The sequence below is a fragment of the Alligator sinensis genome, unplaced genomic scaffold, assembly GCF_000455745.1.
Source record: "Alligator sinensis unplaced genomic scaffold, ASM45574v1 scaffold122_2, whole genome shotgun sequence".
Lineage (NCBI taxonomy): Eukaryota > Metazoa > Chordata > Crocodylia > Alligatoridae > Alligator > Alligator sinensis.
The window spans coordinates 565035-587259 of record NW_005841984.1 but is presented as its reverse complement, the minus strand read 5'-3'; the positions used below and the strand labels follow the sequence as shown (position 1 = coordinate 587259).

General features: G+C 38.7%; 1 protein-coding gene across 1 annotated transcript in view; it reads left to right on the top strand.

Annotated features, from left to right (window-relative positions):
* Nucleotides 1-22225, top strand: part of EDIL3 (EGF like repeats and discoidin domains 3) — a 366402-nt gene that overhangs the window by 252519 nt on the left and 91658 nt on the right. Inside the window, exons 7-9 of the mRNA XM_006021245.2 lie at nt 8447-8602; nt 9694-9838; nt 14885-15069. Of these exons, the coding sequence (XP_006021307.1) occupies nt 8447-8602; nt 9694-9838; nt 14885-15069 (486 nt within the window). The remainder of the gene's footprint in view (nt 1-8446; nt 8603-9693; nt 9839-14884; nt 15070-22225) is intronic.

Sequence of the window (22225 nt, the reverse complement as noted above, 5' to 3'; positions counted from 1 at the left end):
CTGTAGGTACCAGGTCCACACATCTCTTCTCTTTGGGGCATGCAGAATTTCCAGTGTTGATACATTTGTTTATTTAGATAGACTCTTGACATGTCAACCTCTATCTTTCACGCTCTCTCCTTCCTTTCCAGTCATGACCACACTTTCAATTTTCTCTTTCCTTATAACGTCCGAGAAACTCCAAATGTCTTTTTCTGATGTTAATCAACAGCTTCCTCCTGAAGCCTGCTCTTAACAAAATATCTTCATTTGAAGTGTGACTTGTCCAACATACCTTCAAGATGTGCCTTACAAACCACGTCTCAGTTGCTTCAATTCTCTTTTCCATACTTAGCGATATTGTCCAGCATTCTGGTGCATACATGAGGGCTGGTATAACATAGCAATCCAAAACTCTTAACTTCATCCCCAGAGAAATTTTGCTATTTGTCAATATCTTTTTCATTTTCAGAAATGCATCTTTTGCCATCCCTATTTTCCATTTTATTTCTTGATCACATTTACCATCTGATGTTATCCAACTTCCCAAGTAGTTAAATGTATTGACCTGCTTCATCTGTTCCTTTGGCACTTTGGTGTTGCTTGCAGGAATGATCTTCTTTGCATTGTCAGTACTGGAACAATATGGGACATCTTCTTAATATATCTGTAAATGTTTTACTGGAAGAGCTGTCAAATAGACCAATATAAGAACAGCCAGTTATAGAAGTGACTGCTATAAAGCTGCTACAGACAAACCTACTCTAGAGACTTACTATGTGCCTGCAGTTCTCCTTGAACTCAGTAGTAGAGTAGATTCTCAGCATGTTTCAGAAACAGATGCAAGGCTCATGGATAAAAATGAATCATCCTTCAAACTATGTTTTCATTTCTATTGACAGTTTAAAAAATAACTAATGTTTCAGCACAAAGCAATGACGTTTGTAGTTCAGGGATAGATATAGCCCAGCTTGTGGTTCTGTGTTGCACTGTGCCTTTGTGTAGGTTTCTGATTCTACCTCATATCTGTATACACTATTCTTTCTTTGTTAAGATCAAATCACTTCAACCACCTTTAACATCTACAGCAGCGCTAGCACTAGCACCAGCTAGGAGGCTTAGGCCAGGATTATTAAATTAGAACAGTTCAGATTAGGAGCATAAATATTTGTGTCTGATTTTCAGAAGTGGTGAGAACAGATGACTGGCAATATTTTTTTTCAGTGAATATTAAGTTAGCCAGTAGATGCAGTTTTGGTCATCCTAAAATCTTCAATTTTTTGACAAATTTGTGTTGAATTACCAATCTAGTTATTAAAAAAATAAAAACCAGGTTGACTACATACATGCATCCACAGTTGCTGCCACCAACACTATCACCTGTATTTTCCCAATAGCTTAATGATAGAAAGCTCATCCAGGATATAAGTGATCCTGATTTGATTCCCTCCTTTACCTGGAGGCATCTGAACTCCCAGAGAGTGCCCTTTCACAACACAACCCATAGATTTTCATCCTTCTATTTCTTCACACTCTTGAAGCCCCAAATTTTGGTTCGTGTATGTAGGTACCAACTTTAGGCACCCAAATTTGACAATTCTGGCCTCAGTGCTCAATTTTCCAACTTAACTGGTTAAAGTTCTGAATTCTTCCTGCTAAATGATGTTGTCTAGATTAAGCCTAACCCTGTTCTAATCAAGTCTAGATATCAGTTGAATAAACTACAGACTTCCTCTGGTATCCTGTCTACACTATTGCTCCAAACACTGCTACCAACCAGGGAGCAGCTCTGCTGATAGTACAGTTCTGGGAGCCTTTAACAAAAAAGTGAGCACACCCAGGACCATGAACTGGTTCTATACAGTGAAGGATCCAGTGAACACTCACTTATTCTGGTCTTGCTATAGCCCCTCATGTCAAGTCCTACTCTGGTTGGATCCTCAGCCTTTCAGCAGTTGGACAACAGGTTTAGCAGTTTAACTAGGGTTATTAGAAAATATACTCCATGCTGGAATAAACAGAATTATTTGTAACAGTAGCCTATAACTACAATAGGTAGACACCAAAATCCATCATAAACTACATTTTTGTTTTGCTCCACAAAAAGTTATATTCAGAGTCTCAAGCCTGTGGGGATTTTAATTGGTCATTTCTTGTGAAATGAGATTAGAAGTGTGGTAAAAACAAACTGCAAAGAGCCTGGTACCATTTAACAACACAGTAGTATTGTTGTTACTAATTGCACAAGGTAATAAGAGGATTATGGTTCTGAATTTTGACCAAGAGTATTGCAATTTTTTTTCCTCCTAAGGCCAGTAAATTTGCTCATCCCTCTCTGCTGCTATATCTTGTAAACAAGACAGTGTCAGGCAAACACTTTCATTGTTAAGTAGAGGTTTTCTGCATATTGCATGTGTTTATATTTAATTCTTGGCTGTAGAAGAAATGAACTTTGAACCGATCCCATTAAATGTTTCTCCTGTTCACACCACATAGAATAAGTATACAGATCATCAGCTCAGAGTCTAACAGACATAATTTGACCAACCAAAAGAGGCATAAACAAAATAATTGAAACAAGATAAAAGAGAATTGGAAAAGAAAAATGCAACTATTCAGAATGTCGAGTTCAGCATCAAGGAAGGGAAAAAAGCTATTTATATTCTCTTCTGTTTATGTTGTACATTGTAGGAAAGATTTTTAGACTATGAATAATTTCTGTAGAAAATGGATTCCATGCTTCAGATTGTGCTTGAATATCGAACTTCTGCATTTACATGTCAACTGGTGGCTATAACAAATTACTCAGTGGGCTAACAAATCTCTTGTGTATTCAAAATCCTAGGGCCAAAATTGTAAGTCAGATCTTTAATGACACCTGACAGCCTACTCTACCTTAAGTACGAAACAGAGTTTTGCTAGATGAGTCAATAGCCTCCCATTATAAACCTAATGAAGAATAGGAAATTTAAGATCTATTAAAAAAGAAAGTATGCATTTTCTTGGAGTTTAAGATTTGAGTCATGGAAGTAATATCAAAGACTGAGAGGACACTGATATGTGAATGTCTGTATCTGTCTATGCCTATAACTATACACACACACACACACGTGTGTGTATTTATGTAGTTTTTGTTTGCCATTTCAAGATTTTGCTGTCTAGCATAAATTCATTGATACACACACACACATATGTGTGTCTCTGTGTGTATACACACGTGTGATTGTGTGTATATATGTGTGTGTGTATATGTATTTATGAATGTATATATTGGACAGAAAAATCTTGAAACATCAAACTAAAGCTACATAAATACACACACACATATTTATGTAGCTTTAGTTTGCCATTTCAAGATTTTTCTGTCCAATATATACATTCATAAATAAATTTATACACACACGCACGTACACATATACATATGTGTGTATGTATATATATTTATGAATGTATACATTAGAAAAATTTTGAAATGGCAAACCAAAGCTACATAAGTCACTTATGTTTTCTTCTAAGAGAAAAATATTTCTATTTACTTCACATTTTTGTTACTGCCTAATAAATTCAGCTGCTGAAGTTTTATTAAAATATTATTTAAAAGATTAGCGTAAGATGAGAAAAAATAGGCACTCAATTTTTTTAACACTCACAAATTAAGTTGTATATGTCATTCTGGTTCATTTACAAGATTGGAACCTAAATACATTTTAAAACATTGTCCCATGTATACTTTCTAGCATCTGTGAAATTTTGTATACCTTTTCCTTGTGAAGTTGAAAAACATTTTTTTTAAATTGAGCTCAGATTAACAAGGCTGCTTTTGTTTGACAACATTTCAACGCAGGTATTTCAGTGCCTTATCAAGGCAACACCACTCTGTTTATGAACCAAATAAGCAAAGGTATTAGTGCACCTATGGAAATAGCACAATCGTCAGTTAGAGTCACAAGAGAATGTAGGAAACAAATGTTTCTGTTGCTTTATAAAAAATAGATCCCAGATTCCCTGTTTGCAGACACATGAGACCTCACTAGGATTAGGGTGGCTGTGGCTAGAAGAGTCATATATCTGAAAAAAACATACTTAAATCACGTGGGGGGTGCAGAAATGCTGAAGGATTCTCAGTGCCTTAAGTCCTGGGCACATTATTCCCTGAGACACTTGAAAATGTCACTGGTTCTTTTTATCACAGTCTATACTTTCTTACTGTTATCGTTCACCTATAGTCCTTTAATCCTCATTTTGTTGTACTGTTTTGACATCATTGAAGGCTAGATTATATTTAAAAAGCCACATCCAGGATATAAGGAAGTACTGAGGCATATCGTGCTCAAAGGGGCTTGGTTTTGGTACAGTGGGTCTGATTCTCCTTCCACTTAACTTCACTGTGAATCCAGATTAACTTCATTGAAGTATTATACCAATATGAAGCTGCTGTGAATGAAAGGAAGATTAGCCCCTCTACCGCCAGGAGACCAGAGCAACCCCCAATAAAGTAAGGCCAGAGAAGGATAAGAACAAAGCTGTCACACTATCTTACTATTCACTGTCAGGAGATAGGAACTGGCACTAAGGAAAGGAAAGAAGCACTATGTGTTACTTGTCTAAAAGTGGAGCCGAGTTTTTTGTGCTGTCATGAGTGTGTCAGTAAAAGACTTTTCAACAAAAATTGAATAAAATTGTATTGTGTGGATTCTAATACACTTCAAAGTGATGAACCATGCCTCACTAACAAAAGTTATAAAGTGCTATCCAGCATACCATAAAAAAGAGTAACAGAATCTGGCCCAAGATGTTTGAAAGAAGATATATTTTATTTATGTTTATTTTTATATTATATTCATCTGTTATGTTTGCTTTTCTTCACTGTTATCATAAAAGACTAAGCTTTAAAACAGCTTGTTGTGCTAAAAGAGCTGGTTAATATTTGCTGCCTACTAAGGTGCATTAAGTAAGAAAGATTTCATCTACTGCTTAGTTATTATTGCACAGTTATAAAGTTCAAATTTTGCTAAGTACTGACTTGGCAAATATAAAGGTCATAATAAAATAAAGACTTTTAGAGCAAGGTGTAACTTTATTGAATTAATCTCAGTACACCAGACGAAGTTAGCTTCATGAGATTTTTATATATATGAAAGCTCCAGGGATTTTTTTTTCTTCCTTTCAGTTTTCTTGCAAACATTAAGAGAATCTATAGATCTAAATCAAGAATATCATATCTTTTTTTCTTAAATTATAAGAAACTTGGCACTCTTCATAACCAATGCCCAGTCAATGGTTCATGGTAGAAACAGCGTCCAGAATGGCCCCAGAAGATTTCTGTTACTGCTGCTGTTGCTGAAACTTAGAACTAAATAAAATGGCATAACTTTTATATAAAAAATACATGGCTATGGGGATACACCAGAACAGAGAACAGAGCACTTTTTCTGAAATGTCCAGATCAACCAAAATTCAGTAAGTAAAGGGAAATACATTTATATTAGTTAGCCAAGGTAATTATATGACTAAATATTTACCTGTAATCATTTTAGTAGAACCACCCATGTAAAATTATTTTCTTTATACAAATGCGTGTACAGCTCTAGTATCATTAAATTCTTCCAAATGCTGATGTGTTCTGTATGGGTTTAGCATGGTGTGGAAGCAGAATATGAAATCAAAACATTGAAGCTGTGGTTACTTTTAGAGGCCATTGTTTCTCCACTGTGAAAGGGTTTCAGTTATGTTAGCATGTACCATGTTAATCATTAGAGGCCAGATTTTGACAAAGAATATAGAAATTGAAAAAATATGTAATATAAAGGCATGTGAACTGTAAATACAGTTGAAAATGATTCAGCTGTTTAAATAATATAATCAAAAAAATATTCCAAATTAATTCATGTTCTCCATTACCCTGAACATGGATTAATTTAGATGATGGGGGTGCATCTATATGTGCAAATTAGCGTGCCTAAATAAACTCTGGGACAGCTTGTACCAGAGTCAGCTGCTCCCTGCAGCAGCATCTTCACATGTGCCCAGCCTGGGGCTCGCAGCAGGCTTGAGGGGTCAGCCCTGAGCTCTGGGTGGCAGTGTCAGACCTGGCTGGGGCACAAGTCTACCCGAAGTATGGAGTTGTGTGGCTGACCCCTTGAGCCCACTGCCAGCCCAGTGCTGATTCACCTCAGCTGAAACTGCTGTGGTCCTGGTCACCATCCACACAGACTTTCTGCACAGTAAATACTCTGTTGTAAGATAGTACTGTCCCCAACAGTACTATCTTACAGCAGGGTTAATTAATTTACTGTGGCCTAATGCTAGCACATGTGTAGATGATGACACTTTACTGTGGATCTAATTAGTCAGCTCTGCAGTAAAGTGTTCATGTAGATATACCCAGGAAGAAGTAAATGGAGTCAGGAGACAAAAAGCAACTTTTATATTTTCCTTAAGAGAGCTATCACTTGTCTAATTTATGGCAATTTATTTGGTGGGGGGGGGGGTTCTTTTGTTTTGTTGTTTTTGGAAATGTGACAGGGTTACCTAAAAATTGTTTTATTTTGCTTATTTGTTTGTGCACACTTAGGATTTTCTCCGTTTATAGTAAAACCCATAAGAGAAATCCCCCTTATTAGGAAGCATCCAATCTAACAAACTCCTGTGAACTATACTTAAATATACTAAGTCTTTTAAAGTGCATACAAGCGTTACACTTAGATCGATAGAATTTAGCGTAGTAGAAATGCTAGGTGTGCAAACATTCACAACATTTAATCCAGTCTAAAAATTTGTATACATTGTTTAAAATTAAACATTGTCCTATTCAGTCTTACTCTAGACCAGTTGGGGCTAGACTAATTTAACGAGCACGTGTATAATTCTCCTATCAACAGAAGTTACCCTGCTGTCCTCCAGCATCCCAACATACACTGCTCTCCTGTTCCCCACTCCTCCCCTCCGCAGGGACATGTTTGGCCCTCAAGTTACATTCTACTGCTACAGCCAAGCACAGAAGTAAACCTCCTGCTGGTTGTCTCAGGACAAAGAAAGCCTTGCCCCTCTCCCTAGACCCCCTTTGCACTCCAGACTGCAGGGAGATATAGGGGGGGCCAAGGCAGATGTGTCCCCTGCACATGACCCAGACTTCTGGACACCTGAAACCCTAGGCCAGCCCCCTGCACCCCCAAGATCCAAAGACCCCATCCTGAAGCACCCCATTCGGATCTAAATACACAGGCCAGAATACCCCTAAGACTCAAATATGGACCCAAAACCTCACAACGAAAGATCCAGATGCAAATACCCTATGACCCAGACTTCAGCACAGACTCACACCCAGAGTGAAGGAGCTGGTGCTGGTGTTTTATGTCTGGCGTGGAGGGAGAAGAGTGCAGTCAGACAGTATTAGTATAGTAGTATCAGATAGTATTAGACTGGCAGGGAGGTGACTATGAAATTCATGGTTTGGCAGAGCTTGGATGGACCAGTCACTGACAGCCTATACCCCGGTCATGGGAGTTCAGGGCATGGGTGGGTGTTCTTGGCATGGTTGTTGCTGGCAGGTAGATGCCCCCTACAAAATTCAGCAATTTAGGGGCGGAGAGGGGGGATGAGGGCGTGGCCAGCCAAGCTAGGGTCAGCAGGTAAATGCCCCTGGAAGGTTTGGGGCTTGGGAAGGTATGGCCAGGCATCTTGGGCACATCAGGTAGAAAACCCAGGTAGCCCCTGGAAAGTTCAGGGCTTGGGGAGGCATCTTAGAGTGGCAGGTAAAAGCCCCCAGAAAGGTAAGGGAGAAGAGGGTGTGGTCAGCCAAGCTGGGGTCACTCTAAAAGGGGAGGCACACCCAAGCAGACCCAGACCCGGACTCAGTCTGAGTAGGAACCATGCACCAAGACCCACATCCATGTGTCCCCACTTACACCCTTACAGCCAAACTGTCACCCAACCATTGACACCCAGACCCCATGGGGCACCACCCAATGCCACAGTAGAGCCCAAGCCATTATCATCTGCTACCTAGAGCTGGGGACAAAGCGGGACTGTTGAGGAGATGACAGATTTTGTTGCCACCTAGGACAAGGAGCAGATCCAGGAGCAGCTGCACAGCATGCAACACAACAAGGAGGTGTTCCAGTGGATTGCCAAAAAGTTGAGAGTGCGGGGCCACAACCAAACCTGGACGTGGTGCAGGGCCAAAACTAAATGGATGAAGACCCAATTCGTATATATGAATTGATAAATGTATGTGTGTGGACACACACATACAGGATAGTATGTGATGTTTGGGGGCAAAAGAATGCATCTTTTTCACATATATATGTGAGAAGAAAAGACAGAACAAAAATATATAGGTAATCAATAAAAGTGCTATAGACTGGAACATTGTATTTTCTTCTCTCTGTGTCAGAAAAAGAATTTAGCTTCTTACAGCAATTGTGTCCCTCAGATAGTTATTGTTGATATTGAATTGTTACTTCAGATAAACCTGCAAAGGAAGATGAGAGTCACTGGAGTTATAACCCAAGGTGCTAAGAGGATTGGAAGCCCAGAATATATAAAATCTTACAAAATTGCATATAGTAACGATGGGAAATCATGGATGACTTACAAAGTAAAAGGCACCAATGAAGATATGGTAAGATTAAGTTGTCTGTCTGTGAATGAAAATCCCAAATATAGCTGACTTCCAAAAGCCTGAGATACCTCTAGTAAGTGAGCAAAACTACATGGGAGAGAAATCAGTTTTATATGTATTGCCTTATTCATTTTTTCTGAAAAAAGCAATAAATGTGTAGATTATGCCTGCCCAGAATTTCTTATATTTTAATTGATGCATCTATAAATACAGTGTCCCAAGGCTGGAATAATCCCATTTATTACACTTAACTAATTTTCATTTTAATTAGTTTACCAGTAATTACTCATTACTCTGTTTTCAATTTAGTTTTATTACATTAGCAGATTAATGTTAACCCTTAAAAGCAGAGAACCCACTTATCTCTGCATTGTAAGAACAGTAGCAGCCTATATAAAAGCTATTTTTACAATGTATTCAGAGCAGCAGTGGGGGGGGGGGGGGGAAACCCTCACTGTGCATGGTAGGATAGAGCTAAGTCATTTTGCAGAGCTGGACTGTTTCTGTCATGCAGGCAGGAAGAGGCAATGCTGTGTGGAAAAGTATATAATGATGGGAGAAAGCAAAGTGCAAGCCTATCTAGTTAAAGTCAAGTGAGAATAGAAGCATGCTTAAGGGCTTAATTCAACTCACACTGAAATCAATGGAAAGACTCCAGTTGATTTCACTGGGAGTTGGATCAGGTCCCTAAAGGCAGGAGGAAAAAATAAATGTCAGTCAGTGTTAATTAAAGCAGACTAAAGTGAATAGGGATGTTTTAATATACCAATTGAAAGAAAGATGTAATTTAGTGCATTTGTAGTTGGAGCATGCAAGAAGAAAGAGTGACAAATTAGAGGCCCCAGTTTAATAAGGTATGTAAACACACGCCTGTCTTCAAGCATGTGTAATCAGTAGTAATGTTTATTCATTTAGTTACCCTACTGAATCAGGTTGTTGTGGGCAGAATGTGAGAAGTTGTGAAAGGCAAAGCACAATTGAAATCTAGAGATAGCAAAAAGAGCAAAATGGATGGACATGAAGTTTTGAAAGTAAACTGAAGATCCTGTAGTCATCCTAACACATTTGAAATGAGTATATTTTTGCCACAGGTGTTCCGTGGAAATGTGGACAACAATACCCCCTATGCCAACTCTTTCACACCTCCAATCAAATCACAGTACATACGACTGTATCCCCAGGTTTGCAGAAGACACTGTACTTTAAGAATGGAACTTCTTGGCTGTGAATTATCAGGTGAGTTTTCTGGCAATAATGATATTCTCTCAGGAAAAAAATATGTGCCAGTGGTTTAAAATAGTAATCAGCATACCCTTGGAATTACTTGATTGATATCTGTGAGGTTACGCTAAGTGTGTTTGTATCTGTTTATTTGTAATACATTTGTGATGAGCTAAGAGGACATATACATTGACAAACTGTGTTAACATACTGACATCAAATTATTTGTGACTTGTTGTTTGTTTATTTATGCTAGCTTCAGCAATTACCAGCAAAAATCAAGGCTCCATCGTACAAATACATATTGAGAGAGTCTCTGATGTGTCGACTATATTCTACAGAGACAAGACAAAATGTGGGAGAGGAAACAGGCATGGAGAAGTGAAGTAGCTCATTCAGACTTACTTGGTAGCAGTAGAGGTAGAAACTAAGCACAAATTTTCTAATGATCTCTAATTTAGTGTCCTAGTCACTGGGCCACACTGCTACTCAAGGATATAAAATCTTAGAAGTTGCAGGATTTATGTAGGTGCAGCTGAAGACCATTTGAAGTGAAGTAAAGTATATTGGGCCTGATTGCATTTGAGATTTGATTTGATTTGATTTAGATTTGTTTTGTGACTTTCCAGCAGAAACTGTAATTGTGTCTTGTAGCAAAAGTGAACTAGTGGAGCTGATATAAACCCTTTTAAGGTCTGAAGTAGCAGGGGTTATAGCCATAAATATAAAGCCTGACCCCTAGCTATACTCTGCAAGAACTATGTTCCTTGTACAAATTCAGTAAAACATGTAAATTCTTTATCTTTTTCCCAGGATCATCCTTTTACCAGTGGGAGTCCTACAGTAAATTCATTTAGGAGTGACTTTTATATGACTAGCTGCTAACTGTACAAACAGTAGTCATTCAGTTAACAAATGATATATCAAAACAGCCTAAGTTAAATAATTCTTGGTCCTCTGGTGACATCAAAACCAGATTCAGAAATGAAAAGTTAATGCATTAATCTCACTGAAGCCCTTTTCCAATATAGATAGATTTGAAAGTAAATAGAAACTCCTGTCTGGCTGGTTTAGTGTGTATTAGATTTTTTTTCATGTCTTCCATTTCTGGAACCACAATTTAGAATAAGTCCTTGCCAGAATGACCAGGAATTGTTTTGCTCAAAGAACTGTGAAAGCTACTAAAGTGAATTGATTTCAGTGGTCTCATATCAGTTTCAAGGTCACCATTTCTCAGAAATGAGGTAGAAGTGAGAGCTCACCAGGACAATTTCAGTCTCAACTGAAAGATAAATATAATTATATGTAAAGACAGACTAATTCACTCTAATTCCAGGTGATCTGTCTTAAGTTAGGGAGTATGTTTAGAGGTCTGGTCCTTTCAACTAAGTGCTGCTGCTGGAAAAAAGAATCACTTTTGAAAGAACTTGGGGGAAAAAAGATTTGCTGTACTTTTGATGGAGCAGGGGATTGTTTTTCTTTTTTTAAAAAATCTTTCTAATTAAAGGAAGATTAAAAATGGAACCTTTCTTAGGTCATGCTTCACCATCTATTAGGTACATAGCTAACTTTTTAAACATATAAATAGTACTATTTAAGTGGGGCTCCAAACACCTTTATATCACAACAAGCTCTTTCTATTTCCTTACAACAGCCACCTATAAAATAAGCATGTAGTAATTTCCATGGATTCTACTGCAAACCTCTGCACTTAGCATCAGGTTCTGCCACCCTTATTTATGATGAGTGGTACTTATTTCTGAGAGTAGGCCTATTGATATGGAAGGCACATTTATGGAGTAAGGCCCAATGCAGTTCAAATAAGGGGAGCAGAAATTGCCCTTGACTTCTGTTTGGTCATCACATTCTTGAATTGGGAAGGAACCCTACATGATTTCTTGACTCATAATGGACTGCCCATCAACAATTAGTATGTTGTTTTCATAAGCATTTTTAAATCTATTTATTTTTTATTAACATATAACAAACAGAAAACCATACAACATGAAGTAATTAAGGCAAAGCAGTCTTTGCATTAGGATAACTGGCCAGCTCAGCGCTTTCCATGCCTTTACAAACTCTGGCCTATGGCAAGACAGACAGTATTTGTGCACAAGTCTACAGATGGGAAATCTTCAATATGAATGTCTAGCTCTAGCACAGACTCAAAGTCTTTGCATAATCACATGAGATGCTGTATGTCTCCTATGAGGCACTGAGCTTTGCTAAAATCAATGGAAATTGACTCATCATAGGTGGTACAAGGCTAAACTGAAGAACAAAGTTACTAAACTACAAGACAAGGCTCTGGGGAGTATGCCATCAGTTCAGTACATGTTTTTCCAGTTTATAAACTGTAGCATACACCCCCCACTTGGCAAAGACCTATGTTCACACCTGCCTAGACTCAACTAAAATTTTTGAATTATAATTTCCATGAAATCCTTGTGCCACAAAGATTAAATAACAGGCCATTTTGCAGACAGGTGGCATTTTGCAGACAGGTGGGATACTTAAGGTGGGATACTGGGCCAACAGTTTGGCCCAGTCCACTCACCTTGCTGAATCTAGCCATTTATCTCTACATCTTTTACCCAGTTTGTAAAATGAGGGGAAATTACTGATAGGGTGTAGAACTGCAGAGCTGTGTGGCAGGCAGCCTCTGCGTGTTAGCACCCTTTTTCTCCAGTCAGTACCTGTCACCATCTACATGTACATTTTGGCAAAGTAAGTAACTGTGCCATAAAATAGTACTTTCCGCAACAGTATTATCTTATGGCAAAGTTAAATAATTTACTGCATTCTACTACTGGCACACATGTAGACAGTGATGCTTTACTGTGGAGCTAATTAGTCAATTTTGCAGTAAAGCACATGTATAAATGCACCCAATGGCCACGTTCACATGAGCATAGGCTTTTGGTTTCAAGAGGACAGCTAGCAGCAGCACACCATGTACCACCGCTGGTTGTCCCTGGGGAACACCTGTATCACATGCCCTCTGGCGCTCAGCAGGTTACCCCAGGTAGAGGGTAGGGGAGGCTGGGGGCAGTACTGGGCTGGCCTCAGCAGCCTTTCCTGTGGTCCTGGTGCTGCAGCACTGGCGATCCTGCCACTCGGAGCTTAGCCAGCAACCAGAGTGTAGCTGCACCTGGTCAGGCTCCAGTTTTGAGACGTGCATGCTGCCCATATGTGCACCACTCTGCTTTTTTTCTGCATGGGTTTTTTTGACCATCTGCCTACCCGCACTACTCCCTTGGAGCATGGAGAATAACTGAATGTGCAGTATGTGGTGCCACAGATGTGTCTGCAGTTCCATACACCACATGGCGGCACTTATCTGGATGCAGCCAATGAGAGCAGAATTTACCTGAAAGTCAGTCCTTTAGTCTCATATCCTATCTTCTACCTATTCCTTTTGCCTTAAGAGCCCTTTGGCCTAGCTGCTTCTCCATGATTGTGGTCCTGTTGTTACAGTGCTGCCATTTCACACTATTTCTCCTGCTACCATGACCAACCTATTTCCTTCAAATTCCTAATGCATCTTGTCTGTTTGTAGTGTAATATACCTCTTAATCCATTGCAGGTAGCCTGGCAGAGATATTTAACTTATTAAAGCTCGTCCATTCTATCTATGATTTTTTTCAAAGAAATCTAACAGAGAAGACTGGAAATGAGCAAGTTTCATCAGTACCTATTTTCATCTGTAGACAGAGTATATCAATTATGTGGTGTTTGCTTACATGATTTTAGTAGATTATATCTGCTTAAAACTTTAGAGAAAATCACCCTCCCACCACATTTTATTGTATACCATATTTTCTTATATATAGCATGCCTCCTAATATCATAACCACCTTGTTTTTGAAAGTTAGAATGAAAGAAAAAATATTTTTACAGAGTTATGGTTGCACAGAGCAAGGGCACAACTTAATTTTCAGTTGAATCACCCTCCGTTTTCTGCTTAACTAAAGCTTTAACCCTTGTTATTGGTGAAAGCTGGTCTCCAGAGATGGTTCTATAATACTGAAAAGAGCTAAGGAATCTCACAAGTAGCAGAGGAGAGGAAGGACTGGAGAGACTGGAAGCAGCTAGTGGATTGCAAAATTGGTTGCTTGATTAATGGAACATCAAGACCATTAAGAAGGGGAGCTGATCAATAACACCTGTGAAGTGAAGAACAAGGAGCCATTAAGTCACTTGACCCCCTCAGCTGCCTAATAGTATTGCTACACCTGCTACACTGTGGAATAGAAATCAAAGCAGTATGCTTCTCTCCTGGGCAGAAAATCAGCTTCCCCACTTAATACATGCATCCCAATTGGAGGTGCAGGGGGCTGTTTTGGGGGCCAACGATATGGTATATGTGAGAAAATACAGTAATACCTGTGGTCTTCACTTTACTACTGTTTTTTTGGTAAGATATCAAATAATGCAAAAGAGTAGATATTCTTAATATTCCAGGAATTTATTTCAGCACTAATACAATTAATAAGAAATACGTACTTATAGAACTCGTGGTACAGGTGATATCTTTTATTAGACCAGCTAGATTTTTGCAAAAAAAATCTTTAATTGCAAGCTTTCAGGCACAAACACCCTTCTTCAGGCATAGGAGAAAAGATTGTAAAAGTTCTCCTGGGTAGAAATGAAAGTTCATATTTTATAGGAGCGTTGAAGGTGTGGTAAAATTTCCTGTTTGGAACAGTTCATTTTATATGCAGAACAGCATTTGCTTTATAGAACAGCATTTTCTTAGTTCATTAATGTGGCAAGGTGTAAATCAATTGGTTGCTATACCAGGAGGGGTCCTTTATGTTAGTAAAAATATAGCTGAATAAAATGTTTTGAAATCACTGCTTTCTTTTACGTTTCTCCAAAATCTGATAAAATAAAATAGCTTGATTTAGCTAGTCTGTCTCTGTTTGTTTGCAATTTCCCACAAAGATGTTCATTATTAACACCCTTTCACTGGGAATTGCTTTCTTTCTTGTAAAAGAAAACCTAAGCCTCTTAGGAAGTTAAGTAAATAGTCTCATAGATTCATTTTCACTTTTTCAGGTTGCTCTGAACCTCTTGGGATGAAATCAGGACATATACAGGACTTTCAGATTTCGGCTTCTAGTATCTTCAGAACACTCAATATGGACATGTTCACTTGGGAACCTAGAAAAGCTCGATTAGACAAGCAAGGCAAAGTGAATGCCTGGACTTCAGGTCATAATGATCAGTCACAGTGGTTACAGGTAAAGTTTTATAAATATTGTTCCATCTGTTCATGTTTTATATATTACTGCATTGGAAACTTTAATGTTTTAGGATCCAGTCTTGCTTTCCTCATTTCAATGGTTGTGATCCATATACTTCTATGTTATACTGGGAATGAAGCAAAAGAGAACCCAAACTTCAGTAGACCTGTACATCACAGTGTAGCTGTCCATTGAAGGTTGATAGGTGCCAACATGCAAAACGATGCTGTAACAAAGAGTGCAAAATGGCATTAGCCAAACCTCCCATCCAGTCATTCACGAGGCACCCAGAAGCTGTATTATTATTGTTAATGGATGCCCCTGACTGGCTCCTTGACAGCTGGTTGAGAGAGATTTGTATTCTTCAGGCCTCAGAAAATTGGGGAAAAGCCCATTAACTTGAGCTTTTTACATTCTAAGTAGACTTGGCCCACAGAAAATACTTTAATTGAAACTATTAAAATTTATCTTTCCCTACCACCCATGAATCTAGTAAGATTGATTCAGTAAATTAATTCATTAGGAAGCTATGCACCTGGGTTGTTTTCAGCCTAAGAGTGATTTATAGAAGTTACTGGGAGACTAATGTGAAAGATAGCAACAAATCACTGTGTAGAAGCCTATTTGACCAGTCATTGCTATATTTACATTTTTGAACTGTTGTATATTGGAGTGTTTTGAATCAACTGCCAATTTGGAATACAATTCTCAGCATGAAACCTCCCCAGCATAAGAAGTGCACCACTAACCCCCTGCAAACTTTTCACATATAAATTATGACTTTATTAGCCTTCTTACCTACAGTTACTAAGTAATTTAGCAATGCAATTATTACCCCCAATCTCAGTTTATACACACAGGGGAAAGAAGTAGAGACTGCCTTGTCTGTTTATCATTTGAATAATTGACAATGTCTGGATTTGGTGAAATTTTCTTAAAATGGTCTCTTGAAACTTGGTGGTGTAAGAGAGATTTTTTTTTTAAAGAAAGAAGTAGTTTTATTTTGTAGAGAAACAGCAGGTGAGAGTCTCTCTTCACAAGCAAACAAAAAAAAGGTGGCCGTATCTGAAATGATTGCTGCCTCATTGCTGATCTCAAGGAGTTAACGGTATTCAGAGATTGGAAAAAAATATGTTGTTTTGCATTATTCCTAATGAGTATTATAGTGAATTTTTGATTATTTACAGATAGCAGAGTTGCAAAGCTGAAGAGGTAAAAGCAACTCTTATGCTAAGTACAGTCAAGTACAGCCCAAGGTGGAATCAGTTCAGTGTTTGCGGGGTTCTCTAAGCTGCGTAGAGAGAACCAATAATAAAGTGAACTCATGTTCAGTTTTCAGTTCAGTTGAGTTCACTTTTCAGTTGGGGAAAAGCAGGCAGAAGCCTGCACTGACCAGGCCAGAAGGCAGAGGCTGTTCAAGCATGTATCCCACCTTGCCATTGCCAGGCCCAGCTGAGCAGGGTCATTCACTGCCCGCTCACTGCTACAGATAGTACAGGCAGCCACAGGTAGTCAGGGGACAAGGGGAAAGTCAGTGGGGATCTGGGGAAAGGCTGGGGGCAGGGAGTGGGCCTGATCTGGGCCAGCAGGGGAAGTGGACAGGCCCTGGCTCAGCACCAAGACAGAAGCTCCTTCCCCTCTCCTCCTGCAGGTCAGAGACTGGCAGGGAGCAGAGCTCAGCAGCCAGACTGGCGGTGTGGGGAGGAGGGGGAATTCCCCCATGCAGATTGATGCCCAGCTTGGCATGCCGGCACCAGGGTGGGGGTCTCTTTCCCCGCCTTCCCGCCACGTGTCAGTAACTTGCAGTGGCCCAGCCATGCAGTGTGGGAGGGCAACTCTTGCAGACCAGGGCTCAGCGACAGGGGCTGGGGTGGGAAGAGTCTGTTCCCTTGCCTTTCCTCCCCTTCTCTCCCATCCCGCCAGCCAGACATGTACAGACAGGATGCAGGACTGTGAAACAGAGGCTTTGCTGCCTTGGCTCTACAGCAGGCCAGGAGTACAGCCAGCCCTGCTTGGCTGGAACAGATAGCATAGGTCAAAGCTAACCTACCAACAGATATTCAATAAACTGATGTAACCTAAATCAATTAAGTCTGATACTACATCCATCCACGTTTGTCTCAAACCAGTTTTGGCCATTTTGAAAGTGGTTTATTTGCTATGAACTTCTGTTGTGTTACAGATTTTAAACCAGTTTCTGATTACTTATACCGGTTTGTGTGTACTGTCTGGCCCTAGCCTTAGCATCTAACTTTCTCTGTTTTCTTATCTTTCACCAAACCCCTTCTCTTTTCTCCAACCTGCTTGAATACACAAATTGATTCACCCTGCAACCACAACACTGGTGGCAGGTTTTCTATAGGTCTGAAAAAAGTTGTCCCTTTTCTGATTAACCTATGCAAGAAACCTGAATGTTATTTGAAATCTGTAAAGATGCATTCTGTTGTTTTATTTAACTTTTTATAATATGAATTGTAGAAGCAAAATCATAGGAATATAAATATTTATTCTATTATCTCTGTTAACATGCCATAGAAGACTAGACACTATTATATTTTTGGTACTTTTCCTTGAGAATGTGATCACTGTGGCTAAGTATAGACAGTCAAAAAGCCCAAGACTGAATCAATTCAATCTTTGAGGTTTAAGTAAGTTAACAGATTCACTTTTGATTCTGGAAATGCAACCACATGCAGTGGCCCAGGCCGGAAGCCAACATGGCGCGGGAGGGAGGAGGAGGGGAGGTGAGCATGCTTACCTGTTGGGCTGGAGCAAACAGTTCGGGCTTAGGCTATCCTGCCCACCCTGTGAGAGGGGGTTTGCTGGGAGTTGCAAATCATCCTTGAATGCTGGGGGACTGTGAGTTAACTTGAATCTGGAGGGGATCTGGGAAAAGAAGCTCAGTAAATCGATTTCACCTAAATCAGTTAAGTCTGATACTACATCCATCCAGGTTTATCTTAAACTGGTTTTGAGCATTTTGAAAGTGGTTTATGTGCACTGAACTTCTGTTGTGTTACAGATATGCACTGGTTTCTGATCACTTATACTGGTTTATGTGTAATTTCTGTCCCTTGCCTGGGTGTCGGAAAAACAAGAGACATTAAGCGATTTGAGCTTTCAATGTATAATCTAGTTGTTAAATTTTACTGCTGTCTAAAGGTTTTGAATTCATATGCTTCAGCAAAGATGTGGCCAATTGTTTCAAGACTAGCAATAATATGAGTATGTCATTTAAAATTTCTGAGTCTTTGGTGTTCTCTTTGCTGCTGACCCTCTGAGAAATTCTGCTTATACTTATAGTATAGTAGCCTTCTAACAGAGTGATTGCATTTTTATCATAACACTACTTTCATGAAATCTAGTCAGATCTTATTTGTAGGAAAAATTTTGTAAAAGCTTTTTCCCTCACCACTGTATATTACTAGAAGTTCCTGATAACTGTTCCAGAGTTAAGATTGCATTTCAAAGTAGGTACACAATTAGGCATAAATTCCTGCCAAAGTAGGTGGCCAATCAATACAAAATTTCACAAAGAATCAGATTTCCATGACCCTTGATTTTTTTTGTGTGCAGTGTGTTTAGTTTCTCTTTTGATATCCCTATTAGATAATCTACAAAATTAGGTTATTTATGAAATGAGTCTTCAGCATTTCAACTTTTCACTGTAGACTACTGTATTTTAAAAATACGCTAATATTGCATCTTTACATAATATTTTAGTAGAGAAGGTCATTCTAAGTAGGTCTGGTGCAAGACATAGTTATGTTGCAGGTAGCCTTGATTTTTTTTAATCAATTCTAGTTATCATAGTTAAAAGGTTATATGCCAGTGATTTGCAACAAAGACTGTGTGTGTCAAGTTCCTAAACTTTATCTATTATTTTGGGGTAACTTTTAGTTCACAGGAACTTATGAATAAAACCTAAGGCTAATATATTTTTTCATCAGCAACTACTTTTCTGTTTCAACTCAAGAAATCTTGCACCAGTTTTAATAATTACAAATAGCAATTAATATTAAAATATCTTTCTTATGAAGCAATTAGTAGTCCTGTGCTCACACTATAGCTGACTCAAAGCTAGAAAAGCAAGGATAGAAAAGGTTAGGTCACCTACCAGTATATATACCTGCCAGTATATATTATCTACACCGAAGCCAACAGCGATGTGTAGAAAAGGTTGATGAAATCCGATGGCTTGTTTTGGGTAGAAGGTCAGGCTAGATAATCATAATTATATTTTTCTGACCTTCAGATCTCTGAACCTATGTTTCTACCATAGACTTTCGCAGAGTCTGCATATGAATTGCAATGGGTCAAAATATTGTGTCAGAATTCCCAATGCCTGGTTAACATGAACCTTTCTTTATCCCTCTGTTGCAGGTAATGGCATAAAAGCCACCCTTTGATACTACTAGCTTATTTCACATCTATACAGAATCTGCTGCTGAATAGCTATTTGATAACCAGGAACAATACCTGTCCCAATTCTTGCCATTTTTTATTTCTTTATGTACACCTGACCCAGCCTAACAACAATAACATTACTGGGCTAGAACCTCATAATCTGTTTATTTTAACAATTACTGAAGGGGAGAAATACCTTCAAGAAACCTTGTACCCATCAAGATAGTCCATAGAACAGTAATATTAACAAAACAAAGATTTGTTAAAAATAGACAGGAAATTGAGTTAGAATAAAAGAACTGGCTTGCTTAATGTACCTGGATATATACTTCTCTCAGACTATGGTAGATAAAAAACCTTTTCTACTTGGATACAGAGACCAAAAGAAGTCAATAGCTTATATCCCATGAAAGCAATCTTTTTCTCTCACCACTCTGGTCTGCATGTCAACACTGTCTACTGCCTACACACCAAGTCCATGTGGCAAAGCTCTTATCAAGTCCTTGTAACTGGAGAGCTTGCAAGTTCAGATATGCCTCTGTTGATACAGGGCAGCCACCTCACTTCCCAAATCAGTTTCCTCCAGTGATCTAACACATTATATAGGGCTTCCACAGACTAAATTATCTATGAGGTGAGCTATTGTGAATACAAAGCTACTTAACAATGATTAATAACTGTCTTTCAAAGGCTTAATGACCAATTTCTGCAACAGCATTTTACAGGCAGCTCTGCACTTCTTTCCTCCAGCCAGTTTCTTTACTGTCCTTGCAAAAAGACAGATGAGCATTTTTTCTCAAAATCACCTCCCACCATCACTGGGCATTTTTAGTTGCCGTAAACTGAGAGACAGGGACCCACTTTCAAAATAATGTTTTGTTAATGAAGAATCAAGTAAAATGAGCTTTTCTTAGTTCTGGTAATTCTATCAATACAATATGTATCATCACACTAAAAACTTCAGAACAATTCAATTATTCTAAATAAGGTTTTATTTCTATTATCTGTATTCTGGTATATATTGACCCAAAACCATGGAGGGTTCTACAGTTTGATACACATGGATGATAAACTTGATACATCTTATTCACAAGTGTTTTACATGTTTCCCATGGAGCTCTGATGATATAAGAAAATCATTCGTCCCTCAAATAATAGAGTGAAGCAACAAGTCACATTTTTTCAAATCTCTCTCATGCTGATTGCGGGTGAAGCTAAGCATAATCAGGAGAAAATGGATGTAGATACACAGCAGATTGCTGTTTAGAGATTGACAGATTGAACCTGTGTAGCCAATCAGTATTATATGTATATGTTTTTCATCTCCTTTGTCATAGTAGTACAGTAGATTTGGGGTTCATAGGATTTTTTGCCAATTATATCTTGAGTATCAGGCATTGCTCTTGAACTTTTGCTTCAACCCATTTAGGTATGAAATGGATTAACTCTTAACTCCTCTTAACCTTTCAGCATAATACACTGCCTTTTTCTTATCTCAGAAGATCTTGATAGAGTTTCCACAGATGAAGAGCCTTGTTTAAAATAAGTCTTTGCATTCCCTTTGTAGCTATAATAAAAAATAATGTACCTGTCTATAATGGTTCATATTATTTTAGACCTACCAGTCTTTTTATAGAGATGTCTTCCAGCCTATTAAATGATTTGGACACTCAGTTTTCTAAATAATAAAATAAAAATTATATAGTTATTGAGTAGTTGGAAGAGTGATCCACTTAGATTCTTTTAATCCACTTAGAGTCTTGGATGCTTCTGAAGAAGGTGGAATCCCTGTAATATATTCAATCATTTGTATGAAACTGTACTATCTGAAAACCTTTGTTCTACTGAGGATGTTTTGTATGTGCAATGCAAAGCAGCCTTAAATTTGACCTAAGTGCTCAGCTGCCATTGCACCGCCACAGGTCAATTTGCAGTGACAAGTCTAGTGTAACCACCTTTGTTTTACACCCTTGTACTCTTTTCTTGGTGTAGCTCAACTAGGAGAGGCATGACTGAAATACACTGAGCTCCAATGATTGCCATAAAGTATAATAATCTATAGGGTGCCAATACAATCTGAAATTAGAAAAGCTAATTCTGGCAGCTAAACAAGTCCTTGCCAGCTCTAAGGTTTGACAGAATGCAGAGGAAACATGGAGCCACCTCAGGTGCTGTACCTACTGGGTCAAAAGCAGCATATTTTACCATCCCCATATGTAATGAATATGTATGAATCATGCAGAGATATAAGACGCCTTTTTACACCCTGGGCAATGGCAGTGGCTGTGACAATTACAGTGGCCAGAGCAGCAATAGCCAAGCCATTAGCAGCTGTGACCCCCCCCTTCTTGTGCTCCATCTAAATTGGTATTCAAAACTGATGACCCATTCTCCAACCCCCTGTAGTTATGCTACTGGAATCATGAGTACTGATAACTTCTATACATAAGTGATTTTATTATGCTTATAAAGGAGCCATTTGTTTGAGGATAATTTTGGGGGGCAGCAGGGGAAATCAGCATCAATATCTGGATTTGAAAACATTTGTAGAGGTGACTATCTGTGACTCCCATGTCCTCTGGCCCAGTGCTGAATACACCTCAGTGGCACCCAAGGATCTGGGCTGTTTGAGCCTAAATAATTCATTTGTAAAATGTCCTGAAAAAATTAGCTCCACAGCTAAGTAGAACAAAACTCCAGTCTTAGAACAAGAGCAAAAAAAATCAGTGTGTGCGCACTATTTTTA